Source organism: Salarias fasciatus, chromosome 6 (genome assembly GCF_902148845.1).
Source record: "Salarias fasciatus chromosome 6, fSalaFa1.1, whole genome shotgun sequence".
In the NCBI taxonomy this organism is placed as follows: Eukaryota; Metazoa; Chordata; class Actinopteri; order Blenniiformes; family Blenniidae; genus Salarias; species Salarias fasciatus.
Genome location: NC_043750.1, coordinates 26,834,109 through 26,861,102, shown reverse-complemented (window position 1 = coordinate 26,861,102; position 26,994 = coordinate 26,834,109). Strand labels below are relative to the sequence as shown.

At 40.2% G+C, this 26,994-nt stretch overlaps 2 protein-coding genes across 3 annotated transcripts in view; one reads left to right on the top strand and one right to left on the bottom strand.

The window, feature by feature from the left end:
* The window catches only part of helz (helicase with zinc finger), a 50,057-nt gene extending 47,247 nt beyond the window's left edge, over positions 1 to 2,810 (top strand). For both annotated transcript variants that reach the window (XM_030093263.1, XM_030093262.1), the window contains exon 33: positions 1 to 2,810. This exon is cut by the window's left edge and continues 1,045 nt beyond it. The gene's annotated coding sequence lies outside the window, so the exon portion shown is untranslated.
* Positions 2,811 to 3,730: 920 nt separating this feature from the next.
* Positions 3,731 to 17,757, bottom strand: LOC115389727 (voltage-dependent calcium channel gamma-1 subunit). Its single transcript, XM_030093264.1, has 4 exons — positions 17,174 to 17,757; positions 9,981 to 10,055; positions 5,785 to 5,931; positions 3,731 to 5,667 (listed from the first exon to the last, which is right to left on the bottom strand). Exons 1-4 carry the CDS (start codon positions 17,409 to 17,411, stop codon positions 5,435 to 5,437), a joined length of 693 nt encoding a protein of 230 aa, XP_029949124.1. The 5' UTR covers positions 17,412 to 17,757; the 3' UTR covers positions 3,731 to 5,434.
* Positions 17,758 to 26,994: the final 9,237 nt, after the last annotated feature.

Below are 26,994 nucleotides of genomic sequence, written 5' to 3'. Positions count from 1 at the left end.
ATTCGCGTTATGAGTTCTCTTCTGTTCTTCAGCTTCTCATTTTTAACCCTTAGACCTCCTTACCCGGGAATTCATCTTCTGTGATTTTAGTAGTAAATGTGATTATTTATGGAGAAAAAAAACAAAAAAGACAATAATCAAACTAATATTGATTATCTATTTTACCTTTCACCAAGGTCTCAGCAGAAATAGATCCAGTGTGAACATGTCATTCCTCCTCTGTTTGCCTCAAAGATCAGAGACCACCAGACATCGCTTTTTTGTTACGAGACGACCCTGAACTGCTTTGCTCGCGGCCGACGCGCAGTCCTTTTTTCAAAAAGAAGAAAAGAAAAGAAAAAAAAAACAAAAAAAGGTTATTTCCTCTTTGAGACGGTCGTTCCATTCTGGAGTAACTCATGTCGGACGGGAAGTCAGAGCACAGAAACTGCCGGGGATGTGAAGTCAGAATTATGTCACGTGTCTTTTTTTTTTTTTTTTTTTTTTGTTTTGTTTTAATTTTTGAAAAGATTTCCATGACTGTGAAGGTTTGTGTAAGTGAAGACAGATCGTGAGCGGCGTGTCATGGTCGGTTTGATCCTTCCAGTCAGAAGTTTTTGAACACCCGTAGAGGTCTTTGTGAAGCCAAACCAAAAAAAAAAAAGTAGTGTTGAAGCTTCAATTGACGGTTTTTATCAATTCACTGTTTTTAGATCTGAATCAGAACAACCGTGAGTTTTATAGGAATGTTACTCTCAACAGACGCCCGGTTTAACTGACTTTTGTTCATGAATTATCTGCTTTTAATCCTGAATTGGACTGATATTCAAGCTTTCTTCCGACTTCACCAGTGTGGAGAATAATCACTGTAACTATGAATTCTGGGAAAGTGCCAGAGGGTCGAGGTCACGGCCTTTCCCAGCATGTCTGCAACCGTTTCCACGCTGATGGTTTTGAAGCGAAAAGCTAATTTTGTGATTGAATTACACTTAAATATGTGTGTTTCAATAGAATAATCAAGTTTTACACTCTACTCGTTTCTCTGCGTCATTTCTTCTATAAGACTAGTTTGGAAAAAGCATTCCTCTGATCTCTGAAATTCCCTCGTTCAGCCTCAAATTTTACGCCACGTTCAGAGAAGGCGTTTGTTTAATTGCATCGTTTCGATCTCCTTCAAACTGTAACTGTAAACTTTGTGTCACAGTTTGACCTGCCGGTTTTTTAACGGTTTCTTTCAAAGATGATCGGTTTCCAAATTTCTCAAAGCCTTTAGTGCTTTAGCCAGAATAACAAAAATCCATCAGCCCTAACAGAATCTCGTCACTTTCACGCAAGTATTACTTCGGGAAAACATTAACTTTTTTTACAAGTTCATTTACAAGGAAGTGATTTTCACTGAGAGAATTTCAACAATAGTTCAATTTAATGCTTCAAGTGATGGATGAATGACCACTTCTGCCTCCTCCTGTTCACATATAAATGGAGATTTGAACTAAATTAACAGGTTTTGGTGTTTCACTGACCACTGGAATTTTACTGACAATGAATGCTTAATTGAATATTTCTTCACCATTCAGGAGTTAATCATCTATTTCCAACAAACAAAGCAGGCTGTTCAAAAACCTTTGACTGTGTTTTATTTTTGAGGCTGTGCACATTGAGAATGAACCTGTAACGTTGTGCCGGTTGTTCCTGGTCTGTGGGCAGCATTGTTTAGTCTCATGTCAATGTTACACGAGGTGATCCATCTTTTGATTGGGATTAAGAGAAAATTCTGACGATGCACCGTTGTTGTTTTTTTCTTCCTTTCTTTCTTTACCGTCTTAACAGAATTACTTAGGTTTCCAAATTTCTCATGATGGACGTCACATGAAAATAAGATGATTTATTTCTCATACAGATGAAATCTATTGTTTATTTTTTGTTTTATTTTTTTGGTGAAACAGTGCTGCCAACAGTCATCCAGTGCTTGGTCCTGTTTTTATGTAGTTCATGAGCTGTTAAAAACACTTTATTTTTTTTATTTTTTTTTTATTTTTTTGCAAATTGTGGAAATAGCGGTAACAATCGCTGTGTTGTTTCACACAGTTGAATCTATTTCGGTGTCCGAACCCTGCAGCTGATAACTCGACAGCAAAGAGCTTCACACAGTTGAGATTTAGTTTGTTTTATAGTTTCAGCATTCAGAGGTCCAGATTTTTAGTGGAGAACATACTTGTAAATACGCATTTTCTAGATATTTACAAACAAGAACTTTGGGAGCGCCTCAATTTTGTAGAAGCTGTTCAAAGAAGAGGTGTACGCCCTTTTTAATTATGCAAATTCACAAAAAAAAAGAAAAGATAACGGTGATATTAAAAATGGTAGAAATGGACAAAAACCTGGCTGTTAGTTGTAACACCTCGTAACTTTTTAGATTTTTTTTTCTTTCTTTTAAAGATGGTGTCTGGCTGATTTGGCAGAGGAGAGTTTATGTTGCAGCTGTTCAAAAGACGACTTATTTCACTGTACAATACATATTTTGAAGTACAAGTTTGCTGGATTTGTTCTGTTTTTTCTCACGACTTTACAGCTGTACAACAATCAACGCAATTTTCTTTTCGTTGTTTTTTTGTTTTTTTTTTCGTTGTTTTTTTTTTTCTTTTTAAATGTGAAGTCTGTTTTCTTTATATGCATGTTGAGATGACCTGGCTGGTTTTTATCCCTGTTTTTATCAGTTTGTATTGATTTATGGATTGAAAAAAAAAAAAAACAAAACAAAAAAAAAAAAATAGAGCTTTCGTTCAACCTACAGAGTCAAATTTTGATATATTATTTGATGTGTACAATAACCTGTGACATTATCAAAACTATTATGCTATTTTACTAATGTGTCAATCAAATATGTAATGGTCATGTAACGTTTTTTTTTTCTGCAGTTAACTTAGCAGGGCAAAAGCTGAGGTTGCTCCCTTGTGTCTTTCTTACTTCCACAGCTTTTTATTTAAACGTTTTCCCCTCCATGAAGCAGTCGTAGGCTAATCTCGCAAGTCGTGCAATACTAATACTTCACCGCTTCTCCAGCTACTGTTTTATTTTTATTTTTTTGAAGCAGAAGAGATTGAGCCAAAGACATTTTAAAGGGAGTTCGCTTTCTGCCCCCAAAATTAGGTCTCAACGAAGACGTCCACTCCTGCATCTCAGCATTTTGTTTCTATCTCAAAAAATCTGATTTTGTGGTTTATTTTATTTTTTTTAACCTTCTGCCTTGAAAAGAGAAAAAAAGGTGAAATCAACAGGTGTGTGTGTGTGTGTGTGTGGCACAAAGACAGGGAGCAACCTTTTGCCCAGCCAGCAGAGAGCACTGTGTTCAGCCATCTTCTTCTCCTGTTATCTGTTGCTCTCCTCTGTTCTTCCCCTGCTGCAGTGAATCAATGGCACACCTGTTCTCCAAGCTTCCCATTGGTTCTCTCCCTCGTGGGTACAAAATAATGAATAGATCTGTTTTACTCTTCATTTCAGTTGGTGGTGGTTATAATAAAGGATTTAGACTGTGTTTTAAAAGGTTTATTTTCTTTTTTTTTTTAATTTGTTTCTCTATTAAAGTGTTTTTATTGAAACTGCTCGGTGCCGTTTCTTTTCATCTCCTGCGCAACAGCTGTATAAAGAAGCCTTTGTGTCTGAATTTCATACGTCTGCAGTGATCCTCTTCATTTTAAACAGAAACCACACTCGCGTTTTTCCAGAGCTTCTCAAGATTTAATTTCCCGTTACAAAGATAGAGCATACATAATTCAAACGCACATAATCCGCAATCCAAAACTCCTGCTTGCATGCCGTATTTAGTGAAAAAGACAGAAATGTAACACTTAAAGTAATCCTTGAGTCAAACTAGCATTTTCAAAATTGATTTCACTTAAGTTAAAATAAATAAATGTAAACCTGAAAGGTCTTGTGGACAAAAAAAAAAGAGGGTGAAGTGTGTGAACTCATGAGACCCACAGCAAGCAGATGTTTCACAGGTGATTTCAAGCAAAACGGGAAGAAAGAAATAGTTTCTTTTTTCGTGTTACTGTGATCGTCTCACTGGTAGTTTACAACGCAGCTTTGAGAGGGGTTTTAAAACGGAAATGAGATGTGTCACACAAGTGGCTGCATCAAATGAGGAATAGCTGCTTTTCTCACCTTTCTGAACTTTGGGCATCACTGCTTCTCTCTCCAGATTAACGTTAGAGACTTGCAGCACTTAATGACATTCAAAGTGTGAATTCTGTAGAAAATATTCAACCTAAAGTAGCTTCAGAGTGGGGGTTTGTCAGTTCAGGCACCACATAAAGTCCAGTTCGATCTCAATTGGATGACAAATATTTTCGGCTTTGATATTTTAAATTTTCTGTGGTGCAAAAACTGAGAGCAATTTGAAAATGCCAACGATTTGTGCATATTTTTTCCACACAAAATTTAACTGTTTCATCGCTGATGTCTGTCTGCAGTTTCCTCGAAGCGTTGATCATTAAGCAAGCAGAGCCTGCAGTTTTCATGTTTCTTTTTCTGCATACAATCACAAGTCCCGATGCAAAATTCACATTTGACACGTTTCGAATGAGTCGTCATATCAGGGGTCATTTCTTTGGTTTCAGCTCGATTGGTTAAGCCGTCAAAAGTAAAAGGCCCTGCATGCGCACCTGTTAGAACTGAACCTTTTCCAACACGATCAGTGCTGCAGACTGTGTGGGTGTTTAGCATTCAGCTTGTCACACACACACAGACCGTCACTGAGCAGCTGCTTTGCTCAGATTTCACTGTGAACTTGCAGACGTAATGAGACAATTCCTGATGCACTTCCTAAAATATCTTTTGACTTGATTGACAGTGAGTTTTCTCTAAGTGGTGACATTTAAAAAAAGAAATATACAAGAACACAGGCTATGTACAAGATATCATACATTATGCAGAAAATAAAAACAGGTTTTCTTGATGTCAAACCGATGCCGGGGGTGTTTTATTTTCAAAGGGTCTTGCAAAGACAGCGACACATGGCAGCAACAAGTGAGACCAGAGTCACATAAGTAACCGACAGTCGGGAGTTTTTGTAGAAATCGGCAGGTTAGTTTGAGTTGAACAGATAAAGGTAAACACAATAAATGTGCTGTCAGATGTTTCCAGATGCCATGTGGTTCAGGATGTTTATTAAGAAGGTCAGATTTGAACTGGATCCTTCCAACTTGTTTTATTTATTTATTTATTTTTTATCTCTGGTTGGACATACACACATCTAATGCTAAACTTATATAAAAAGCTGATATTTGCACATTACTGTTAGGAAAGGAGATTTCCCGTCATGGCAAGGATTCACCAATATCAGCACCAGTTTTTCTTCATCCTCATCTCACAAGCTCCTGTTACATACAATGAAGCAAACTCCTGGACTCAACATCAAAAACAAAGTCAAACTCTTCCGTCATCCGCCCGACTCTCACTCCACCTGCTCCGGCTCGGCGTCCATGCACGTCTCCCACGGATTCCTGGGCATCTGGGGCATGGAGAGGATGAGGAGCGCAAAGCCGCAGAGGAAGAGGAGGGTGAAGCCGGTGCAGGCGCAAGCGAAGGACCAGCCGTAGTAGTACTCGATCCAGATGGTGTCCTGGCTCTCGATCATGCGTTTGACCGACTGACGCATCACCTCCAATGAGATGAAGGAGCAGAGGCCTGGCGAGGAAGGAGATTCGGAAACGTGAGGTGATGGAAAGATTGTTAAGTGTCTGCGCACAAAATTAAAAAAAAAAAAAAAAAGAAAGAAAATATATGTTGATGAACTGAACCCACCGGCAAATGCGAAAAACATGCCAGCAGGCTTGAGGAGGTAGTCCCTTCCTTTGCCTTTCCCGGTGCATGACCCGGCCAAACACAGAGATCCCAGGATCATGAAGGCTACACTGAAGATGGAGATGGCTGCAGCCGAGATGTTGTACTCTGGAAGAAAAAAAAAACCCACATAAACTGTCTCTTAATCACAATTTTTGCACAGATTATGTTAAAAAAAAAAAAAGGTTTACGATTCAAACAAATATCTGAGCCAGAAACAAAAGAGCTGAAGATTTGCTTTTCAAACCAGCATTCAAATACATAAAGCTACACAAAGCACAAAAAGTGAGGAAATAAATGTGTGCTGGATTATTTTTTATGTAGTAAAAACACTTGTAAGTTGTAGCTCTGATGCTTTTGGAAAGCCTGATTATTACCTCTTTAAGCATGAACCCACCTGTAGGCCTCCACCAAACAACACAAAACATCACTTAACAACAGCAAATGAAACTTATTCTGCAGCAGCAGACAACTTTATGGCAACTTTTTAATGTTCATGCCACAAATGCGATGTGTCACTACAGTGTTGTAATATTTACAAATAATCTAACACAAATTCCTTCACTTTTTTACGGTGTTTAACCTTGAAGCCAATTATTGTGAACTGTGCAGTTGTGCCGATGTGGATCTGCTCGGTTTCTTGTGTTTACAGCTGCTCGGCGTTTCGACCGCAGCGGCAGCTGGCTGGCTTCCCGAGCCGAGATGTGGATGGGCCGCGAGGCCTTTGATCTGACGCCTGATTGCCTGTGAACCGTGCCCACGGGAGAGGCGCTCCTCCGGGGGGAGAGAGACGCTTCATCTTCTGCCGGCAGGGGAGTGTGAGCCGCGCCCCGAACCAGCTCTGCTCTCTCTGAGATATGGCGTGCTGGTGGAGCTGGTGGGCCGACTCAAATCTGAAACAGCGAGGTTCCTTCAACGCAGACAGCGAGGTAGACATCAAAAAGATATCACCGTTCCAGCTTTGGTGGACCGACAAAAGAGTTGGTTTTGGTTTTTTTCTTTCAGTTCACAGAAATGTGAAATTAGCATGTTTCCCTCTGTCTTTCAAGTCTTCATTCAGAAGTTTTCCAAGTTTGAAGTGACAGTTGTTCAACCCACATGGTGATATATACTGTACACAGAGAGCAGTGGGTGTGGGAGCATAATCCATACTCATCTCGACCTAAAGTGTTTTCTCTTATACACTTCATTTATTTTTCACTGGCAGCCTCTTTATGGTAGACAGAAGTCTTGCTGTATGGATGGCTGTGCCTGTGCTGACATACATCTACTGTGCTCATTCAACCCTGTGCACCATTATGGTATCGCCAAATGGATCAGTCAAGAGTGAATAACACCTCGGGGAACTTAGGTCAGTGCTGCAATTATTCCTGCAAACTTACATTGTGTCTCTCAGGACTCGCCTTCAGCTCCAGGAAGCTGCATCTATGTGTGTGTGTGTGTGTGTGTGTGTGTGTGTGTGTGTGTGTGTGTGTGTGTGTGTGTGTGTTCAAAGATGGGGGAAGGGGTTCCAGTGAACGCTTGGGAAGGGGGTGTACAACTTTGGTGCACAAGTCTGTTCACATTTGCACCCTAATAATTGAGTGTGACAGTGCTCCACATGTACTCAGCCCCCGAACACACACTACATGGGAGGGCTGTCATACAACATGCGTTTGCTGGGCTCAGTGAGGCTGCTGTTAGAGCGGAGTCTCCCAAGACGGGATGGGAGGCAGAGCGAACGGGGGCTGTAATATAGACAAGCAGTCTTGATATATTGTGCATTTGTGCAGCAAGTGTAAGCTTTATATCAGGGGCAAACTGACAACTATGGCCCTTAAAAGTCACGTGTTAGTGGTTGCTGGATATGTTGACAAAGTGATGGTCTTGTATGAAAATATGCTGTACGTCCTGAGCTTCAACTTGCTTCATTTTGATAAATGTATACCTGCTTTATTTGTCTCTTTTCAAACCAGCACGGCATGCAGGAACTGCATGATCCTGCCCGAGTTTGATGTTGTTATGCGAACACTGTTAACTGGGAAATGTGGCCTTCCCAAATGGTAACTCCCCCAGTTCCCATCTGCCATCCTGACAACGATGTGAGGAATGTCCAGCAGTGAGTGATAATTGTATTTTATTGTATTCACAATTTTTGCACTGAAATACCCTAAAAACATTACATTAGCTTTTAGAAGAGTGTTTTGTATATCTGGAGTCTCAGCTGTGCTGTTGTGCTTCTCTCACTAATTAGTTAATGATTTTTTTTTCCCAAGGCCTTACAAGTGATGTGTCCTCATCCTCCTGTCAGTCTAATGAGTGGATCGATCCTCAGACTGACCAACTCGGTGCTGACTGCTCCGCTCATGTGGCAAAGCAGCATGAAATGCCGTCTGCACATTACTAATACAGGAGCAAATAAAAGCAAATGTTATTTCCCTGAGCTTCTGGGTACATCTAGAAAGAAGAATTGTATACCAAAGGTCATTTTGCTTCATTCAAACAGTGACATTTTAATTGATCTGACTGTTATTATATTACTGATATCACTGTGATCACTTACTAACTTTCTGTTACAAAATATTCTAATTAAAAACATCAAGCAGGGGCTTAGAGTTATCACATTTTAAAATATCTGATCAGTGGTTCCAGATGTGATTCATGTCAGTAGATCCTGTTTTATTCAAACCGTTTGAGGATCAAACTCTCAGCTGTTAAAATATGTAGGGTCATAGTGGCAAGCGGAGGTGGAGTGTGGGTCTCAGTACAGAGGGGGCGGAGCATTCTCCACAGGCCCTTATGATAGTAATTTTACCATTCAAACCATACCTCATGCTACCATCAAACAACACACTAATGCTCACTTTTATTGAGCCAAGCAAACCTTATATGCTTCAGAAAGCAGAATAAAGTCACAAACCAGTTCACAAACTTGTTCTGAAGAACAAATACACAAATACACAGGTGTCAATCTCAGAGTGTCCACTGTCCATGGTGCTGAAAACTCAGATTAAAAAGTCATGGGCTAAATCTGTACCATCTTTGATACAACTTAAATATAAAATGAACACAGCTGGTCTAAAATTACACAATCTATTCAGATATATATAGACACAGCTATCTATATATTTTGGAATTCACGTATATTAGAAAAAAAATAGACTCAGCGGTCTCTTATAGTTGAGGGCATCACAAAGCACATTCAAATAGCCAGGTGTTTAAGACCACAGCATTCTGATAAAGATGATATTTTTGAAGGTTTCACTGACTCACCAGTGGCTCCGATGTTAGGTTTTGGGTAGTACCGCTAGCGGCTAGCATAGTGTTTAGCATACTGTTTAACTTCCCTCCAAAGAGTTCAGATCAAGTGCAAAAGAAAAAACTTGTTCATGCTGATGCGTTCATGGCAGAGGTGGGAGATTGGAGCCTGATCAAGTCATCTCCATGCCATGTTTTTGCTCTGACCATGTATCACACCAGGTGAATCTAATCAACCCTCCTCCTCAGCTTATCTGTGGTACATGGTGAGGGCAAAAACATGGCATGGAGATGACTTGATCAGACTCCAATCTCCCACCTCTGGTTCATGGACAGTCGTAATGTAAGAATTGGCAAATTGGAGCCCACACTTATATGCGTATACCTTCTCGCACACACTACACATTTTATTATAATAATTTATTTACAAGTAAATGTGAACACATCTCGTGAAGCGGGGCCCTATGACCTTGTGGGCCCTGGAGCGACCGCCCCCTTGCCCCAACTCTGGCTCCGCTACAGGTGGCAAGATTTAAAGAGCTCTTTAAGGGCCTCTCGGAGAAAAGGTGCGACGGCTTACGGGCTTCAAAAACATTTTTTAACTTTTTAAAATGATAAAATATTTTCCCACGAGGTGAATGATCTGTAAATGCTGTGGAATTCAGTCGTCAGAGCTGAAGAAAGAATACAATTCAGCCACAAGAGAAGACTTTTTAATATAAAGGTACATAGGACAGAAAATCTGAGCACACACTGAGCCACAGAAGAACAGATTAATCCATCAGATTGAATAATCGGATGTTTCTCTCCATACAACATGAAGAAGAGCTTTACATAATAAACCCACACATCTTTGTTTTTCAGGTGGAGAGGAATGAATCATCCAACAAATAAAATGCAAACAAATGACACAAACCTACCTTTCTGTGTCTTGTATTCAAAGATTTCTGCGTCGAGCCCTGGAGTGAAGTGCCTGAAGTACGTACAGTTTTCATCTGTGGAAAGAAAGAACACGACGCTTCAGAAAACTTTCTGGGATCAAAGAAAACACTGATGTACCGTCATTTAACTGGAGTAATGTATTTACACTGCCCATCAAACACAGAGCAGCATTAATATTCATGTGGACTCATGCTGATGAGTGTTTAATATTAACGGCCCTCTCGCTTCTGAAGGGAACGCGTTTCTGTTTTTGCTGTTAAATGTCCCACTAGTTCATAAAACTGAACATCTTTTTGCGAGAAGACATTAAAAGTGACTGTAGAGCCGAGCAGGACTGAGATTCCAGGGGAATTTCTCTGTGGGTTTGGGTTCTTTCTGCTGCTGTATTAATTCACAGCTCGCTCATGAAGTGATTTAATTATTTAAATTTCACTAAATTTGATTGAACAGTTCTATGTAAATTTTATCAGCTTGGGATCCTCTGATGGGTTTATTGACATTAAGTTTAAATGTTTTCATATGCAAACAGACCCTCGTATGAATAAAAGGCAGAGGGAATTATCTGAACGATCTGTGTTGCTGATGTGACCAAAAGCAAATTAATTATTCATTAAAATAAGATCACGATAAAAGGTATTTTTAACTTTAAAGTGAATTTTTTTTTTAATTTTTTGGAGTTTTTTTTTAGAGGACTCTTTAAATCATCTGAAGTTATGTTCAGCACTATGCTTTGGTCCATACATGATGACTGTCACCTTGTGACATTTCCAATGAACACTTGACTCAGATTTCACATCCATAAAGCTTCCTACAGTGTGGCCCCTCCAGGATCATACCACCGTGAAAACAGTCGCCCTGCAAAAATAGTGGTTTTCTTTGTGTGGCTTTACTGTCATAGTTGTAACGGCGGCAGTCACGTTCAGCTTTTCTCACTCAGACAAGGTGTTGAACCTCGGGGATTTGGAAAAATAAATTCAGGCTGCCTCATGTTGATCACATAGTAGTTTGACATGGGAATTACTCTTTGATGCTGAGCCAGGTATAAAAAACCCCAAGCCCCATGCATTTCTAAAAAGCTTGGCTCCTGTCACATCTTGATTAACTTGGACACATCTCATACCACAGGTTCACCACTTGGGAATGTACGTATTTGAAAATGGCTGATCCGGGGCGCACAGGGTTGCGTGTTCTCAACATGTGAGGATTTGTTTCATGTAACATGAGTTACTGAAAGAAGGAAAAAAAATGTCCAGGCATTAAAGCAACGTGACACAAAGGGTCAAATGCTGCTATCTGCTGAAAGAGTGACGAGACACATGCATGTAACACCAAGACCACCATGTCACTGAGACCGCGGCTCCATGTCAGTGATCCTGCTGGTATGAAAGCCGCACCTCTGTGTGTGTTTTCACTCCACACAGACTAATCATGGAAAGATGAAGATGCTTTCCTGTGGAACTATGGGGCACTGTGTGGTATCATATCACTGTAAGAGCTCAATGATCCATACTGGGATGGCAGAATTATTGTCACGAGTACCCTGGAAACCACGATAACGAGCTAAAAAGAAATGTCAGGTGTCTCCAAAGGGAGATAGCTGCATGATTTAATATCATAATTTAATATAATGAGCAAAGACAATATTTGCAGAAACCTTGTTTTAAACAGAGAGCCTTTAATGCTTTATGTTGTATCGTGTGGGCTTGCCGATAAAAAATATGTTTTTATGAATGAGGATGGGGACTGTCCATCAATAAAATGAAGGGAGGAAAAAAAACCCACAGAGGTGGTTACCAGGCAACAGGCTCCACTGTCTCTCATCGTGGCTGGCACATTTCATGCTGTGACAGAGGCTTGTCAACAAGTTGTACATCTGAGTCAAAGCTTGCATTGAAAAGAAACAATTGAAAATATCTTCTCTTTCCCCCCCCCCCCCCCCCACACACAACTGTAAATATTCATACCATGACAGAAGTGCACGTCCATCTCAGTCATTTTCATTCTCTAGCTGCTGTATGAGAAAAAAAAAACATTTCTTCTAAAGGTATCAAGCTGAAATTTTCAGCATGGGAATCCTATAAAGCCTTGGTGGCAATGCAATATGAAGGACAAATGATAGACCACTTGTATCAAATCCAAAGGCAAAAATAAAATTAGACTGCACCATCGATGTGTGATTTGCTGAGGGGGTTAAGGAATCTTGGCCCCTCTGGTCTATGTATGCCCCCCTTCAGCTTAATTATTTTCACCACTGGGCGGTATAAAGTGAATCTCCTCTGCATAATAATAAATGCTATTTCGACAGAAGACTGAACAAAACACATCAAATGAATGTATTTTGAAATTTAAGTGAAGCTGAACTATCTCACTCATTGTTTGTTGTTCAATCTAAACTGACCATGTTGTAAATTATGGTTAAATTCACAATATCTGAACATGCAAAATAAAAGATCTTATTGTCAATGAACAGATCCACATTCAATAAATGGCATTCAGTGACATGTGCTAAGAAAACATCCCCCTTCTTAAATCACACTCACATAGTGTAAATCAGAGAGCTGATCGCAATAGAAAAAATAAAAATACCACTCATTGTTTTCTGCCAATCACAGCTTATGTTACTTGGTTGTAGTTCTGTATTCAACACAGTTAACTACAACACAGCTCTTTATACCTGATGAATGAGTGCGTAAGGTAAAACAATACACCCTATATGTGGTGTATAGGGGAAGGTAAAAACAAAGAAAAGATGAGCTCAGTCCTCTGTCATTCTTATGAATTGCATTGACAAAGTTCAATTTGAAATAATAATAATAATAATTTAATCAATGGGTGGACTTGTTAAAACTCTTTGCAACCTAACCCAGAAAGACAGAAATAATTGAGTTTCACCCCATAGAGGAAAGGATCATCTTGACTCCATGTTACTCAAGACAAAACAAATTTCGAAAGTTCGAAAGTTCGAAATCTGGGTGTCATTATGGTCTCAGACTTGAAATCCAACACACACATTAAGACAGTAACAAAATCAGCTGATGACCACATGAAAAATGTTGTGAGAATTAAAGGTTTTTTTTACCAAACAAGCCTCACAGAAATGTGTTCATGCGTTTATTTTCAGTAGGCTGGATTAATGTAACGGTATTTTTACAGGCCCCAGTAGCTGAGAGCTGCAGCGCATCCAGAATGCTGCAGACAGTTCTGAACAATACAGAGTGGGTGCGGCACATCACACCTGTGCTTCAATGTGCCTGTGTCTCAAAGAACTGACTCCAAATCTCACTTTTCTACAAAGCTTCGAATGGACTTGGTCATTTGTCTCAGATAGAATTTGAAACCTCCAGAACCCTGAGGTTCTCAGCAAGAGGTTTACTGAGTATCACATGATCCATGGACACGTGGGGAAATCTTGAATATTCTGAGAAATATCAGGAACAATTTGTCCTCATTTATAGTCATGAGGTGTAAAATCTAAACTCAAAGTCAAGATGCAGCCTGACATGAGGGAAACATGAACACTGCAAACCAGATTTTCAACACAGTCATTTGACCATCTCCTGTTAATGTTTGGTTTCCTTCACAGAATCAATTCAAAGCTGAAGTCGTGAAAATCATCATCATCATATATTGACCCACATTATCATCACTGGTGGAGATTTATCAAGATTATCTGATTTGTTTGATGATTATCTATTGAAGATGGTGAGACTTTCAATTTAATCTTTACTTTTTAAATTGTTTGACAATTTATAGGGTAATTTTTTTATAGCATAAAATGACCTTATGATTCATGTCAAACCTTTTATTATCTGTCCTGTTTACTTGATAATTATGCTTTTTTTGTCCTATTTTCCAGATCTTGTGATTAAACTGCATCAATTGCACATCTTTATTTGGGTGCTGAATATGTGAACACTCGCATTTATTCTTTTTCATGCCTGGTTTTTGAAAATATTGACACAAACTGGCTGGACAATTACAAGCCAGTGTCCATAGTTGAATTAGTATTCATGTCCTGAAGCACCGTGCTCAGATTACCGCTCACACGCACAGAGACACCACTTGTTGTCGGTCCTTGTCGTGCTCGGCCGTGCTGACAGGCTCTGCGAAGCCTCCGCCGAGGCCGGTCTGTCATCTTTGTGGAGATCAGGTGAGGGCATTGGATTAGCAGCATCTCTGCACATCGTCATGTCCCCACACTGTTTTCCTGCTTTGATGTGACCTGTCAATCACCAGGAGCTAAGTTTGTCCCGGACGTGTGAGATCATGTTTTCATTTTGTTGGCCATTGTTTGACTGTCTTCATTCTTTGGTTAATGGCTCATGACAGGCGGAGTGCTGCTCCACCGGCACAATATGTTCAAATTTATTTTATAATTGTCTTACTTTATGAACTCTCATACTTAAAATAAACAAAACTCTCCTCCTGTTCTGAATGCTAAATACCATTCGACACATACAGTCGTTGAATTTGTCGCTTAAAACAAATAAATAACTTGCACCATGTCCTCATATACAATGTCCATTGCTGGCTTTATATGCTCCATGAATGCCTATAAAGGGAAAATGCCAATGATTCCACTTCCCTTTTGGTCTTTGCATCCCATCTCCAGAGAGTGTAAAGTAATTTGAGTGACCATGCAAGCTGCACGGAGAAGTGAGGCTGGTGGGAACAGTTTCGCGGGGACGGCAAGCCTCAGCTACGCCTGACTCCTTCAGGCGGCCCCGTCACTCAGAGGAACTCTGCAGTGGGCGTGAACACCTGACCCTTGCGGCTCCCACCCAGCACAGCTGAGTATTTACATGGCCTATATTTAGGACTGCGGCAACTGCTTGCAGAGAAGTTTGTGCTATATTTTTGAAAAGAAGCCACATTTTCTGTATTGAGAAGGCTTTACATTGAGTTTCCGGAAGGTTAAAAATGGCGAAAGAATTATGTAGACCCAGTTTGCTTCAAAAAGAAAGCAGTGCAACAGCCAAGACTCATTGAGTAATTCAATCGTCGGACAGAATTTGACTATGAATTACACACACGTTACATGTTTTCGTCGCTCCATCTGCACTTTATCAGTGGTTGATCCAAACAACAAGTCAGTCCATATTTTCCAGCTTAGTATCCCAGCAAGCAGAATCTCACACGCTGTTTAAGTCCTGCTTTGAATCAGACGCTGACACCTCGCTGAGGACATGAGGCTATCATAAACAGTATTGTTCCTATCCAAATACAGTTATTAGACCTGGGGAAGCCCCCAGGGATTAATGGGTGATCAAACAGATTTCCCTTTTTTGCAAGTAGAGTCACTTGGTGGCCATCGCAAATCAGATGCATCTTTCTCGAAATGAAAACTACTTATCAGCAAAATTAAAAGTCTTTGCTGTGAGATAATATTCTACATATTCCAAATATTTACAAAGGACTGCTTTCAGTTTTTATATACTTTTGAATAGTTGCCGATAAAGCCTTCATTATCTAAAACATTTGGCACTTGTCTCTGTTATGTGAAGAATTCCCTGTGGGTCTGGGTGGGTCAGTCTGATTTAGAGTATTCAGCACACGGCTGCAGTCATGAACCACCCCCAGGCATGTCATCTGCTCAGGGAATTGCCCTGCAGAGCAGACAGTGTCTGGGATTCCCAAACGCCCTAACAGCCACCATCAGTCAGGACTTACTGGAGTTTGTCTTTGTAAGCGCGACAAACTTGGAGAAATTTTGAGTCTCATATTTTGAGATTATCATGCTGGGAAAGTGACTTCAGATATGAGACCATGTGCTGATGAAACCATCTGTTTACTGGATGTATGAATCTTACCAGGAATCCTGATTGCAAGTCAGAAACAGCTCAAATCACCTCTACTTTTTTCCCCTCCTATTAAACACCCAATAAAGTTTATTTTGAGACATTCAAAGAAAGGTGAGCACTTGTTTGGACACCAGAATAAACATAACCTGATAACTGTGGTTCAAGCTCTTAAGCTTTATAATTAATATCCCAGTGTAAACACATTCTATGAGCATAACAATTTCAAGGCAATATGCTTTACAGAATTGTTGCAGGATGAGCTTGATCTTTAAATTAGGTTGACTTGCAACTCAGGTTTATATCTATGTGCTGAACTGAAATGAAATGAAACAATTTAGTTCACTTTCCCTGTCTTTGGGAAGTATGTGTTTTGATGGTTGAACGTTGATTAGTACTGATTTGATACAGTGCTTTCCAACTTTCCATTGGCTCTACACAATATGTCACATTTACACTTCAGTTTATTCTTCATTCAGTTGTTTGGAAAAGGTACATGATTTAAAGCGGTATGTTTTATATACCGGAGAGCTGAGATCATGTCTTATTGAGGCGTTTCATTGAGTGTCTATATCTGTCGGGGGATAAACACGCTTTATGGTATGGCAGCTGCTTTTATTAATAAATTGACTGCTTGGGGCAAAGCCGCAGAATTAGTGGTTGCGGGGTTTGATTGCAATCTATAGGGACCGTGGTGTTCGGGTTTGGGTATTAGTTGTTTGATGTGTTCGAGATCCACTGTGGATTGAATCAGTCTTTACAGCTAAGCGGGAGCTTCATCCTTTCATGGCCTTGTGAGGGTTGATCAGTTTGAATGGTCTTGTGTAGAACTGAAGGACAGAATGCAACTCATCTGTTGTTGTCCGGGTTTAAAATACATGTTGGGCCTCCAAGTTCATTTATCCATGATATACAACATTCAAAGGACTTCTTCATGTAAGTTTCTGATGTCGATCCACTGATCATCAAAACCTTGTTTGCACAGCCTCTTCATGCAGTTCAAAGTTATTCACAAAATGGTTAAAAGGCAACTGAACCACAAAATGTAAACATATTAAAGTTGGCAGTTTGTAATAATATTAAATATGCTAGTTAAAAGATACAAACATTTTCTTGTGTTACATTGGGATGTGTGTAAAGTCATATGACTACTGACCCCGCATGAGGACCTCTATTCTTAGTGTTTTCATACTTCCTGAGCCAGGATAGTTAGGTGCACCTTACAGAAACATAATATTCCTGCAGTACAGTGAGAAAGCTTTGATCCAAATATCACAGTGAACCTCTGAGGTAGAAATTGAGACAATCTTCCACCTTTAATTCAGTTTTTCTCGCTGATCAGAGTAAATTGTGTTCGGATTTCTCTCTCTTACCTCCCGGCATGCTGATGGGTCCACAGCCATGCCCCTCCTGGTATTTTTCTGCGCTGATGTAGATTTGCTTCTTGCACAGCCTCCACAGGCCGAAGTGGGCTGCCTCGCAGGTCTCATTGACTCTCTCCACCTTGGGGCTCAGCACAGCCCAGTGGTCCGACACCACTGCCGTGAACATGCAAGCCATCCCCACCAGCAGCACGAAGATGGTGATCTTTATCTTGGTGCGCTTGTGCATGCTTCCAGCTGGTAGAACTTCTGCTCAGTGAGTAATCGTCCCCAGATAGGGTAAAAAAAAAAAGAGTATTAAAAAAAAATCTGATGATCTGCACTGTCGGCACTCTTTACTGTGTCCAGGAGTTTGTTTCCTCGGTGGTTGCCGCAAGCTTCTGTGAAAATCTCTCCTCTGTTTCTCTCCCCTCGTCGCAAATCTGTGCTTCTGGTTCGAAAGGAAAGGGGCCAGACTGCTCTGTCCTACTTTCAAGTCCCCCTTTTCTCCACTCACTACGAGTTGCCGCACAACCGAGGGGCTGCAAGTTTAGATATACAGCTGTTGAGGTAGATCAGGGAAGTTGATGACCAGACTGTCTGCCATGGTGGGTGATGGGTGTGGGGACGGCTGCATGTGTTAGTAGGTGGGTTTCTTTTTTTTTTTTTTTTTTTTTCTAGGGGGTGCTATAAATGTGACTGGTGAGTCAAGTTGTCAGGCTGTCCTCTGATCCGGTTACACCGCCGATGGGTGGAGGTGCGTAACGTGCCATAATAAGGAGACCAACATAAACAGTTTCTCTCGCCTTCATTTTTACATACAAACTTTCAAAATGGATGTTTCAAGTGTGGTGGGAATACTTTCCCCTGCCTCGAGTTTCAATCTATCAACGGTGGTTGTGTTCTCGCTCACCTCAACACTGCCTTGGTGCAGATTTGTTTCTGTAAACTATTTATAAGGAGAAAGTCAATGTGTTTATAGAGGGTAGAAGTTAACATCGGAGTCACTTACGCAAAACGCTGATGTTTACCAGAGATGTTTTCAACAGGTGATACAACTGAAGAAGTGTGGAAGATATTGTCTCTATTTGGTTCAGAGCGACTTCATCATAAGTTCATTAAAAAATTTCAGATCTTAAAGGGTTTTAATATTTACTCTTATTTGAAAATCTTATCTGTATATTTTGTATTATTTTAAAATTCAACTTGGGTTTGTATAGAAACTGAAACTAATGAAAAAGGATAAACTCCAAATATGAAGAAAAACTGAAAAGACCTTGTCAATAAATTCTCACAGAAAATTAAGGTTTTTTTTTTTCTTTTTCAAGCTGGCCCACTTTAAGTCTCTTTTTAAGAACTGTGACCCACTTTGCCCCTGGCATGAGGCGAGGCAGCAGAGACAGTTAAAAAAAAAACAAGAAAAAGCATAGGAAACACACACACACACATACACACACGCAGACATAATATATATGCTATCATAAGAACAGTATTTATAATATGTGTGTTTATGTGGATATAACGTACTGCCTTTAAAAAAAAGATTGAAGTTTCCTTACAAAAGGGCAGCTGTGGCCTCGAGGTTAGAGAATCAAGACCCTGGATCAGAAGTTTGCATGTTTAAATCCCCCAGCTGACGGGTCACCACTGTGGCTCCCTGAGCAAGACCTTTGACCCCCATCAGCTCCCCGGGTGCTTTACTGTCACGCCCCACCACTCCCAGAAAAAGGATAGGTTAAATGAGGAGAAATAATTTCCCCACAAGGGATGAATAGAGCGTACGAATCCCCCACCCCCCCAATAAAGTTTAAGAATAACTTTCTGTATTTAACTCAAGTGAATTTACAAACTGGCGCTGTTTATTTGAGTATCTGTACTCTTTACTTATGTGAGAAATGTGAGTAATGTTAGCATCTCTGAAGCTCAGCTGTGAGATCAGCTCCTCTCACACACACTCACAGACGTATTTACAGATATCCTCATTGAAGCTACCTTGTTGTTTTTTAATTCACTTTTTTCTTTGTCGCTTAAGTTGCATTTCATGTTTATCCTATAACTTCTTCTGCTCTGGCACCATAACATCTCCACTTATAGCATCTTTTTACCTGAGACTGGCTGATGTCTCACACTGCAGACGTCATTAGATGTGAATGCCAGCAGTAGAATGTGAAGATTTTAGTTTCAGTTGTGTCAATTAACTTTTCAACTTTAACATTTAACTTACAATTATTTCAAAGCAACTGTATATGCTAAAGTAATTTTGTAATTGTTAATTTTAAAAGTTGTATTGATAATGCTTAAAGTTTGGACCTTCACTGTGGGGATCAGGTTTGAAGTCAAGTTACTGCTGGAAGACGTCCAACCTGAAGACAAACGGTGGATGATGACTGCTGATGATCCGCTGTCTGAAGGAACAGTCAAATACACACAATACAGGCAATATATAGTACTGCAGCTGCTCACAGTGCATAATGTTGTACAATATCATGTGAAGCAACACAAAAGATTTTTTGATAACTGTTTCATGGCAGAAGCTTAATTAGGGTTTGATTACGAGTTTCCATGCATGTATAACAGGATCATTCATATTATGTTTTTTTATGAAAAAATAAAATAGGTTTTTTTCATTTTGTTTTATATCAGAATTAAACAAAATGTGTGTTTTTCCTGACATGGTTCAGACTGTAGTATAACAGAGGAACAACTGTTATTCAGCTGTTTGAAGCAATTGTATGCTCAGGTAATTATTTGTTATATTTGGTGGAGCTCCAGTTCATGTCAAAAAAAAGGATTTTGTTTTTTCATTCAGTGTATCAGAATAAACATGTCAAAAAAAAATGAACAGAAAGGGACTTCTCTGTTCACACAGCGCAGATTAGACTGGTCACACCTTTCCTCTGGGCACTCGGATTCCTCCTACGTTACAAAGACGTGTTAGTTATGTGAGTTTAATTAGTAACCCTCATTAATGTAAAAGACTTATAGAGAGAATAATAATGAAGTGTGTAAATATATAATCCAGCTGAGTGAAGGATGTGCGTGGGTGTTTTTTTCTATGTGTGAGACTTCACACTTAGCGTGTGGTGACCTGGATGTCTCATCAGATAAATGATCAACACTTAACCCTTAATAAGACCAGGATTACTCACATCTCATCGTCATTCAAACTAATGACAACAGCTGACCTGAACGCCATTAGCTGGCCCAGGGAGGAATCCACGCTGAAGCTGGAAGTCTGAGTGAGAGACCCAAAGGGGGATTCAGGCTCTTCAAATAACTTTCAAGGGAAATAACCTCACCCAGTGCACTAATGCAGAGCCGAGAACCTGAAACTCAGAATCCCGTTGATTGAAATCACGTTAGATTGATTATGGTTTATCTGGACTGCTACTTGACTGCAGGACTAAACTGTAATTCTATGATCAACAGAGGTATTGATCACATTCAGGAGGAGAGAAGTCTTTTGTCTTCTTTGCTCTCGGTTGACCAAACCCATCTGATACAGACTGAAGACATGTTGACAAAGTGAGGCCCGATCTGTCTTCAGACCTCTTTAGATCGCTTTTATGAAGCCATAATACCTGGGAAGCAACTTAATAAACGACCTTACGTACAGTAGCATGATGGGAGGTTGTTTTGAAAGCTTAATTTTATTTAGATGCAACTTCCAACTGTTCAAATGTTCATTGCAAATGACAAGAGAGAGCATAACTCTGAGAAAAGGCTGAAGTGATTATAAATCTCTTCTTTACATGAAAGAAAGACCTTCACAGAGGGAAGGTCCCTGGATTGAGTCTTTGAGTTTGGGGGCTCTTCTGTGCATCTGCATGCTCTAAAATTTGAGATTTCCTCTCACATCTTCAATCCGTTATTTGCAATTTTTATGTTGATTAAGAGAAAGAGGAAACCAGAGTAACTGGGGGGAAAAAAAAAAAAAAAAAAACACAAAATACACCGAGAAAACAGGATTCAAACTCTTCCAGCAATGAGGCGAGAGTGCGACCCACTGCCCCACTGTGCCGCTGAATAGGCCTTGTTGAATTTTGTTTTCGGTACATTTAACATTCACTCAAACTGGGGAAAGGCAGTAGAGATTATAGCCTCCAAATTAAGATTTGTGTTCAATCAATAATACAGTATATCTAATGAAATATTCACAGTTTCAACTTCTGATAGTTTTGTTGACAACTTCTATTAAGTCCCTTTTTGATTCAAAACAAATTTATATTACATTACACCACAAGACATGCTGTTGTGATTAAAACAACTCCACTTGCAGATAATATTCTTCCCATTATGAACAGAGATCTTTTCAAACATTTTGCCAGTGGCAGAGGAATCCATAACCTTTCTCCTCTGAAGCCTCAGAGGACTCTTCAGGTCTTGGCAGGATAGCACATCACACTTGTGTGAGAAAAAAAAAAAAAAACTGCAGAGCTTAAATGTCAGATGTTTAAAAGACACACGAACCACCTGTCACCCCTGACAAGGCTCTTGTTTTTGGCACTCAAGCAGGAACTTATAAGCACGGAATATCAAATTTCTAAGTCATTAATTTGAGACATAATATTGCCAGAGACCGCAAAATGTTTAATAGCGATTGTTTCTCCTGCGACTTTCCCAATCCTTCCATCTTCTTTGCCACCTGCAGAATGATACTGATCTATCACAGGGCGAAGACGGACAACTTCCCACCTTCGTGTACTGTGGGAGGAAACCGGAGTATTTGACTTGAGACGCTTCATTCTTTCTGAGTGATGAGATTTTTAACCTCTGCTCTCACCTGTTCGTCTTCTCCATTTTATAACCTCACCATTACCAGAGGCAGCGGACATTGTTAAATCATCATAGGATGTGTTACTTAAAACCAACTTGACCTCCTGTTTTCACGTGTCGAAGCAGAAGAGAAGGGTTAAGCTCCAACCACTGCTGGATAAATCCAGTCTTAGCGCGGTGACAGATGTCGTCCTAATGCACGCCTGCGGTTCCTGGATCGACAGCATGGCACCGATGTCAACAGGGAGCGAGGACTCGAGCCCCCTGCTGGGAAAAATGTCAAAAAGACATGTGGAGGGAGAGGTGGGAGGGACGGTGAGAGATGGGATCCCAAAGGGGAAACTGATACTTTATAAAGTCGAAATACATGCTATGCCAATAAAAACTATGAAAACCTCATATTAAATCATCTCATTCTCACTAATCAGTGAGTCTGTGTATGTATCTGCATATATGTGGCCTTTAAAATGCAATATTCCTATTATTATAGCACATATATACTGTATATCACATCTGTTTTGGTGTCAGTTTTCAGGTTTAAGTGTGAACTGTTGTGTCTTCTACTGTCACTAAGACGCGACACAAGCCGAGACCACTGAGTGTTACTGTTCTCCATCCAGCAGTGAGCTGGCCATGCTAACAAGACTGGCTGTTTCTGTGACGACACGGAGAGGTGACCCTGCCACCTTCCTCCTAGTTACCGAAGGAGAGCTCTCACTGGCACACAACAGGAGGGAGGGAGCGAGGGAGCAGCCTGATTCTTGATGAAAATATCAAGATCGAATTCATACGGTCTTAACAGCTTGTGCGATGGGCAGAGCGGAGGGTGAGGAACAATTGCCTCGTGTTAATTCAAGGCCTGAATGGGAAACATGATTATCAAAAGCATTTGGCTTAACAGAAATACATCGCACGCATGCAGAATGGGAACGAGTCTATTCTAATTCAGGGCGTCCCCACTCGACCACCTCGCTGTCTTGAATGACAGCTGCAGGCAGGAAGGCAGAGACTCTGCACAGACTCTACGCCCTCTCACGGCCCCGTACGTTTAAACACGCACGGCCTCCGCTGTGACACTGGATCACGAGCCGACGTCCAAATTAAACCAATTCCAACGTCTGCTAAAAATGTTCCACTGAGGAGCCAACCAGGAAGACGACGCAGAAACCAGTCGAGCGTTTACTGCACCGAGAATGAGTAATATGAACTTCTACTATCACCACACACACACACACACACACACACACACACACACACACACACACACACACACACACACACACACACACACACATACACGCAATTGTTCGGAGACAAGCTTTTCGAAGTCTGGCCTAACATTTGGGAGCCTGTTAGCTCAGTCGAGCATTAAGTTGGCTGATGCTGGTTTTCTTTAACACCCTGCGGTTGCTCGACTGTCTGCTGAGCAGTTTCATAGCAGAACATAACAGACTCATCAACCCAGCGTCACTTTCTAAATACTTTCTCTTTGAGGAAAAGCAATGGACTCGGGGAATTACCCAAAACTGTATTTTCCTGATTTTCTGCCAGTGACTTAAAAGAAGTTTGTTGTAATTATTTTCATTCTGGCACAGGATTTATCTCTGATTTTGAAGATGGATAATCAAGTAATTGATCTGCTAGTTGAAGAAACTTTATAATCAGTCAGTTATTGAATACAAGAACATAATAAGTCTACATTAAGTAAATGAAAATTGAAAAGAAGCTTCTTTCAATGTTGCATTTTAAGGAGATTAAATTTTGACAATAGGATTAACTTTATGACTTTGTCAGAATACAAAGATTAAAGGTGTATTCAGCTTTATTTACACTGATTGAAATCATTCTCTTCCACTGCTTGTGTTTCGAGTTTGCTCCTACTGTTCTCCCTTCTGTGTTTATAAATTGTCTTGATTGTTTCATGTATCTGTCTCCGCGATCGTCACAAAACTTGAAGAGAAGTGTGACATGACAAGGATTCAAATGAGCCTTCTACCAACAGTTTGCTTGTGTTTTTGTGTTTGTTTGCCATAGAGTCATTAGGAAGTATTCAACCATATCAGAATAACAGGAAATAACAGAATTAAAAAATAAATAAATAAATAAATAAATAAAAGGGCATCACAGCATGAGATATCTTCATCACAAATAAATACAAGTCAGAGTTTGACATTCAGCTCAGGAAAAATCTTTTTATAATCATTGTTAATGATCTTTTTCGAAGAACAAAACAGTCACATAGCTACATCTTCACACAAAATTATTTATTGTTTGTTCTTATTCCTTGAAAATTAACAATTCCCCAACCGTTTTTGTTGATATGGATCCTATAAGAGTACAGAAGTACATTAAATCTCTCTACATTTATCTGCATTTTCTGGCAGCATCATCAAAAATCCACACCGGACAAAACAAAAAAACAAAAAACAAACCTTGAATACAAATGCAGAAATAAAATGTTTTTCCATAGCAACACACTGGGCATGATCTCACCTCTGTTTTTACACACACACACAACAAGCGTAACAGTCTGTCTGGCTTAGGTATGGAGTTCATTTGTTCCACACATCGTCCCTGAGCGAATGGAGAGCAAAACTGCACAGACAGGCTGTACAAATAACATCTATAACACCGTACGGCACAGAGGCATGTTCCGACTTCACTGTGCGCCTTGTCACTTTTATTAATACATATTTACAGAAATCCTTTATTCGCGTGTCACAGTGTGGCAACACTCACATACTGTAACACACATTCACCGCATGACTCGGCCCCAGAGAGGTTATTAAGATACAGTTGACATGTCTAAACTGGAGTTCAGAAGGTTTGCGACTGTAAAATATGTGCAGACTAAGTTAGCACCCTTTGTGTTAGAGTTACAAATACAATATGATAATATTGTGATGATAAACGGTCACATAAAATACCTAGTTATAGCAAAAAAAAAAAGGTAGAAAAACATTTTGTTGCCTTTAGGGTGATTTTTTTTTAAAACACAAAGAAATACTCATAGTCACTGAAACTTTGATTTTCTGAGTCTTTCATTGAGTTAAAACTTCACCACAGTCAGTGAGCATTTCTTGTTTTCTGCAGCATAAAGTCATTTTCAGGCTGTGCACATATTATTTTTTGAAAAATAGGTGTTGTAGGGTGAGATTAAACATAACAAGTTATTTTTGCCAGTGCTTTTCATACTGTGTTATTGGCTTTGCCTTTTTTCTTCATGTTGGACTCCCAGTGGAATCATGTGGACCACATATTCGGCAAAGCGGCTGCAAAACTGAATCAAACTGTTGTGATGGAGATGGAGTTGGTCTGTAAGGCAAAGCATACATCATACATGCATCCCCTACAACCCCGCCCCCACCAGTGGTTTGGAGCTTTAGCTGAAAGAATGAGATCCCCCATACATGCAGCTGAAACAGCTTTCTCCACAGGGTGCAGGGCCCCAAGCTCTGTGACAGAGTGAGAAGCTCAAGCATCTGGGAAACACCCAAAGTTGAGTTGACTGGCATATGGTGGCACATGACTAGGATGCCCCCTGGTTGCCTCCTATTAGAGGTCTACCAGACATGCCCCCCTGGGATCTTCTCAGCAGCAGCTGGAGAGATCAGATCGCTTGGATGGACTGGGAATAGCTTGAGATCCCACCAACGAAGCTGAAGGATATTGTTGGAAACAGATGCCTGGGCTTGTTAACTTTCTTGTTTGTCATCACATCCTTATTATGATCCGTGTGGAAAGAAGATGAGTTTTTAATATGGCTAAAAGTTGTTCCTCTCCACGTCTAGAAGATTAATCAGTCCATATGATCACATGAAAGCTATGCATATGACACAGCAATGGCAAAAGGCAAGATGGAAACTACGTTTCTGTGATTATCAGTAGAGACAGCTCGGTGTGTAAAATCTTTAAAGATGTACAAACATATAAAGAGGCATATGTGATGGTTTAAATATCTTTTTTTTACATTTTTGTTAGAATATTTAAACTATTTTTCATTCGATGTTACTCTGAGAGAACGACACAGATATTTGGAGATATGCTAGACTGGAAAATAATCAACATACTCAGTGTTTTTATTGGCCCATTTTACAGCGGCAGAACTCTAACTATGCAAGTTTAGGGTCATTCCATCCAGTTAGGACGAAGTGATAGAGGTCAAAACAAACATGTGTATACTTGTGTTGTGCGCTTGTGCATTTTTGTGTATGAGTAAGCACTGGAATGTATAAAATGATACATACAGAAATGCACATGATCCATTCAAATGTTTTGTGTCCTGATGCTCTTCTTCAAGCAGCAGGTCCAGTGCAGTGGGTGATACTGAGTCTGCTGAAGAAAATGAGGAGGAAAATGAGATGTACCTTCCATAGCAGAGCCTGGTATTCCACACATGCCCAGAAGGAGAACAGCCATCATTGACAACTTCGATGATCATCCAGAATGGCAGGAAGGCCTCCCAAGATCAATAGGCATTCTACCCTCCTATCACTGCTTCAAGCAGCTTTATTCTGAAGATATCCTTGAATTAATTTCAGAGCAAAACCTGACAAACCCTGAAACTACACGTCTAAAGATCTGGAGCATTTCCTGGGTGCTGTGCCTCTGTGAGGACTGCTAGCCAAAGACATGTTTTGGTATGCCGTTAGCCGAGTGTCCCAGGTAGCTGACACCATGAATCTGAATAGATGGGAAGCCACCAGAAAAAAACCCTGCACCCTCCTCCAGATCCACTGCACAACATCTGACCAAAGTCAAAAATGAGAAGCATCCAATAAGTGAGAAGCTTGTGTTAGATGAACAGATGGTTCTTATTCAAGGAAAAAACAAGCTAAAGCAAGAACTTCTAGCTAGACCCCACGACTGGGGTTGCAAAATAGATCCTGTCCAGTTCTGGGTATCCAAAAAAAAACAGGTATTCCAAAAAACTCTTACATACAGGGAGAACTGCACAACCCTGAGCAGCCAGTTGTTGGTGCAGGTGGAAATGCTGTCCTCCGCCTAGCCAATACCCCAGCAGCAGAATCCTGTCGTTCTTTGACAACTGCTTTACA

Coding starts and splice junctions, on each gene's coding strand:
- LOC115389727 (XM_030093264.1), bottom strand. CDS start 17,411: ATGCACAAGCGCACCAAGATAAAGATCACCATCTTCGTGCTGCTGGTG. Junction 10,056..17,173: donor ACCCATCAGCATGCCGGGAG/GTAAGAGAGAGA, acceptor TTCTTTCCACAG/ATGAAAACTGTACGTACTTC. Junction 5,932..9,980: donor TGAATACAAGACACAGAAAG/GTAGGTTTGTGT, acceptor TTTTTCTTCCAG/AGTACAACATCTCGGCTGCA.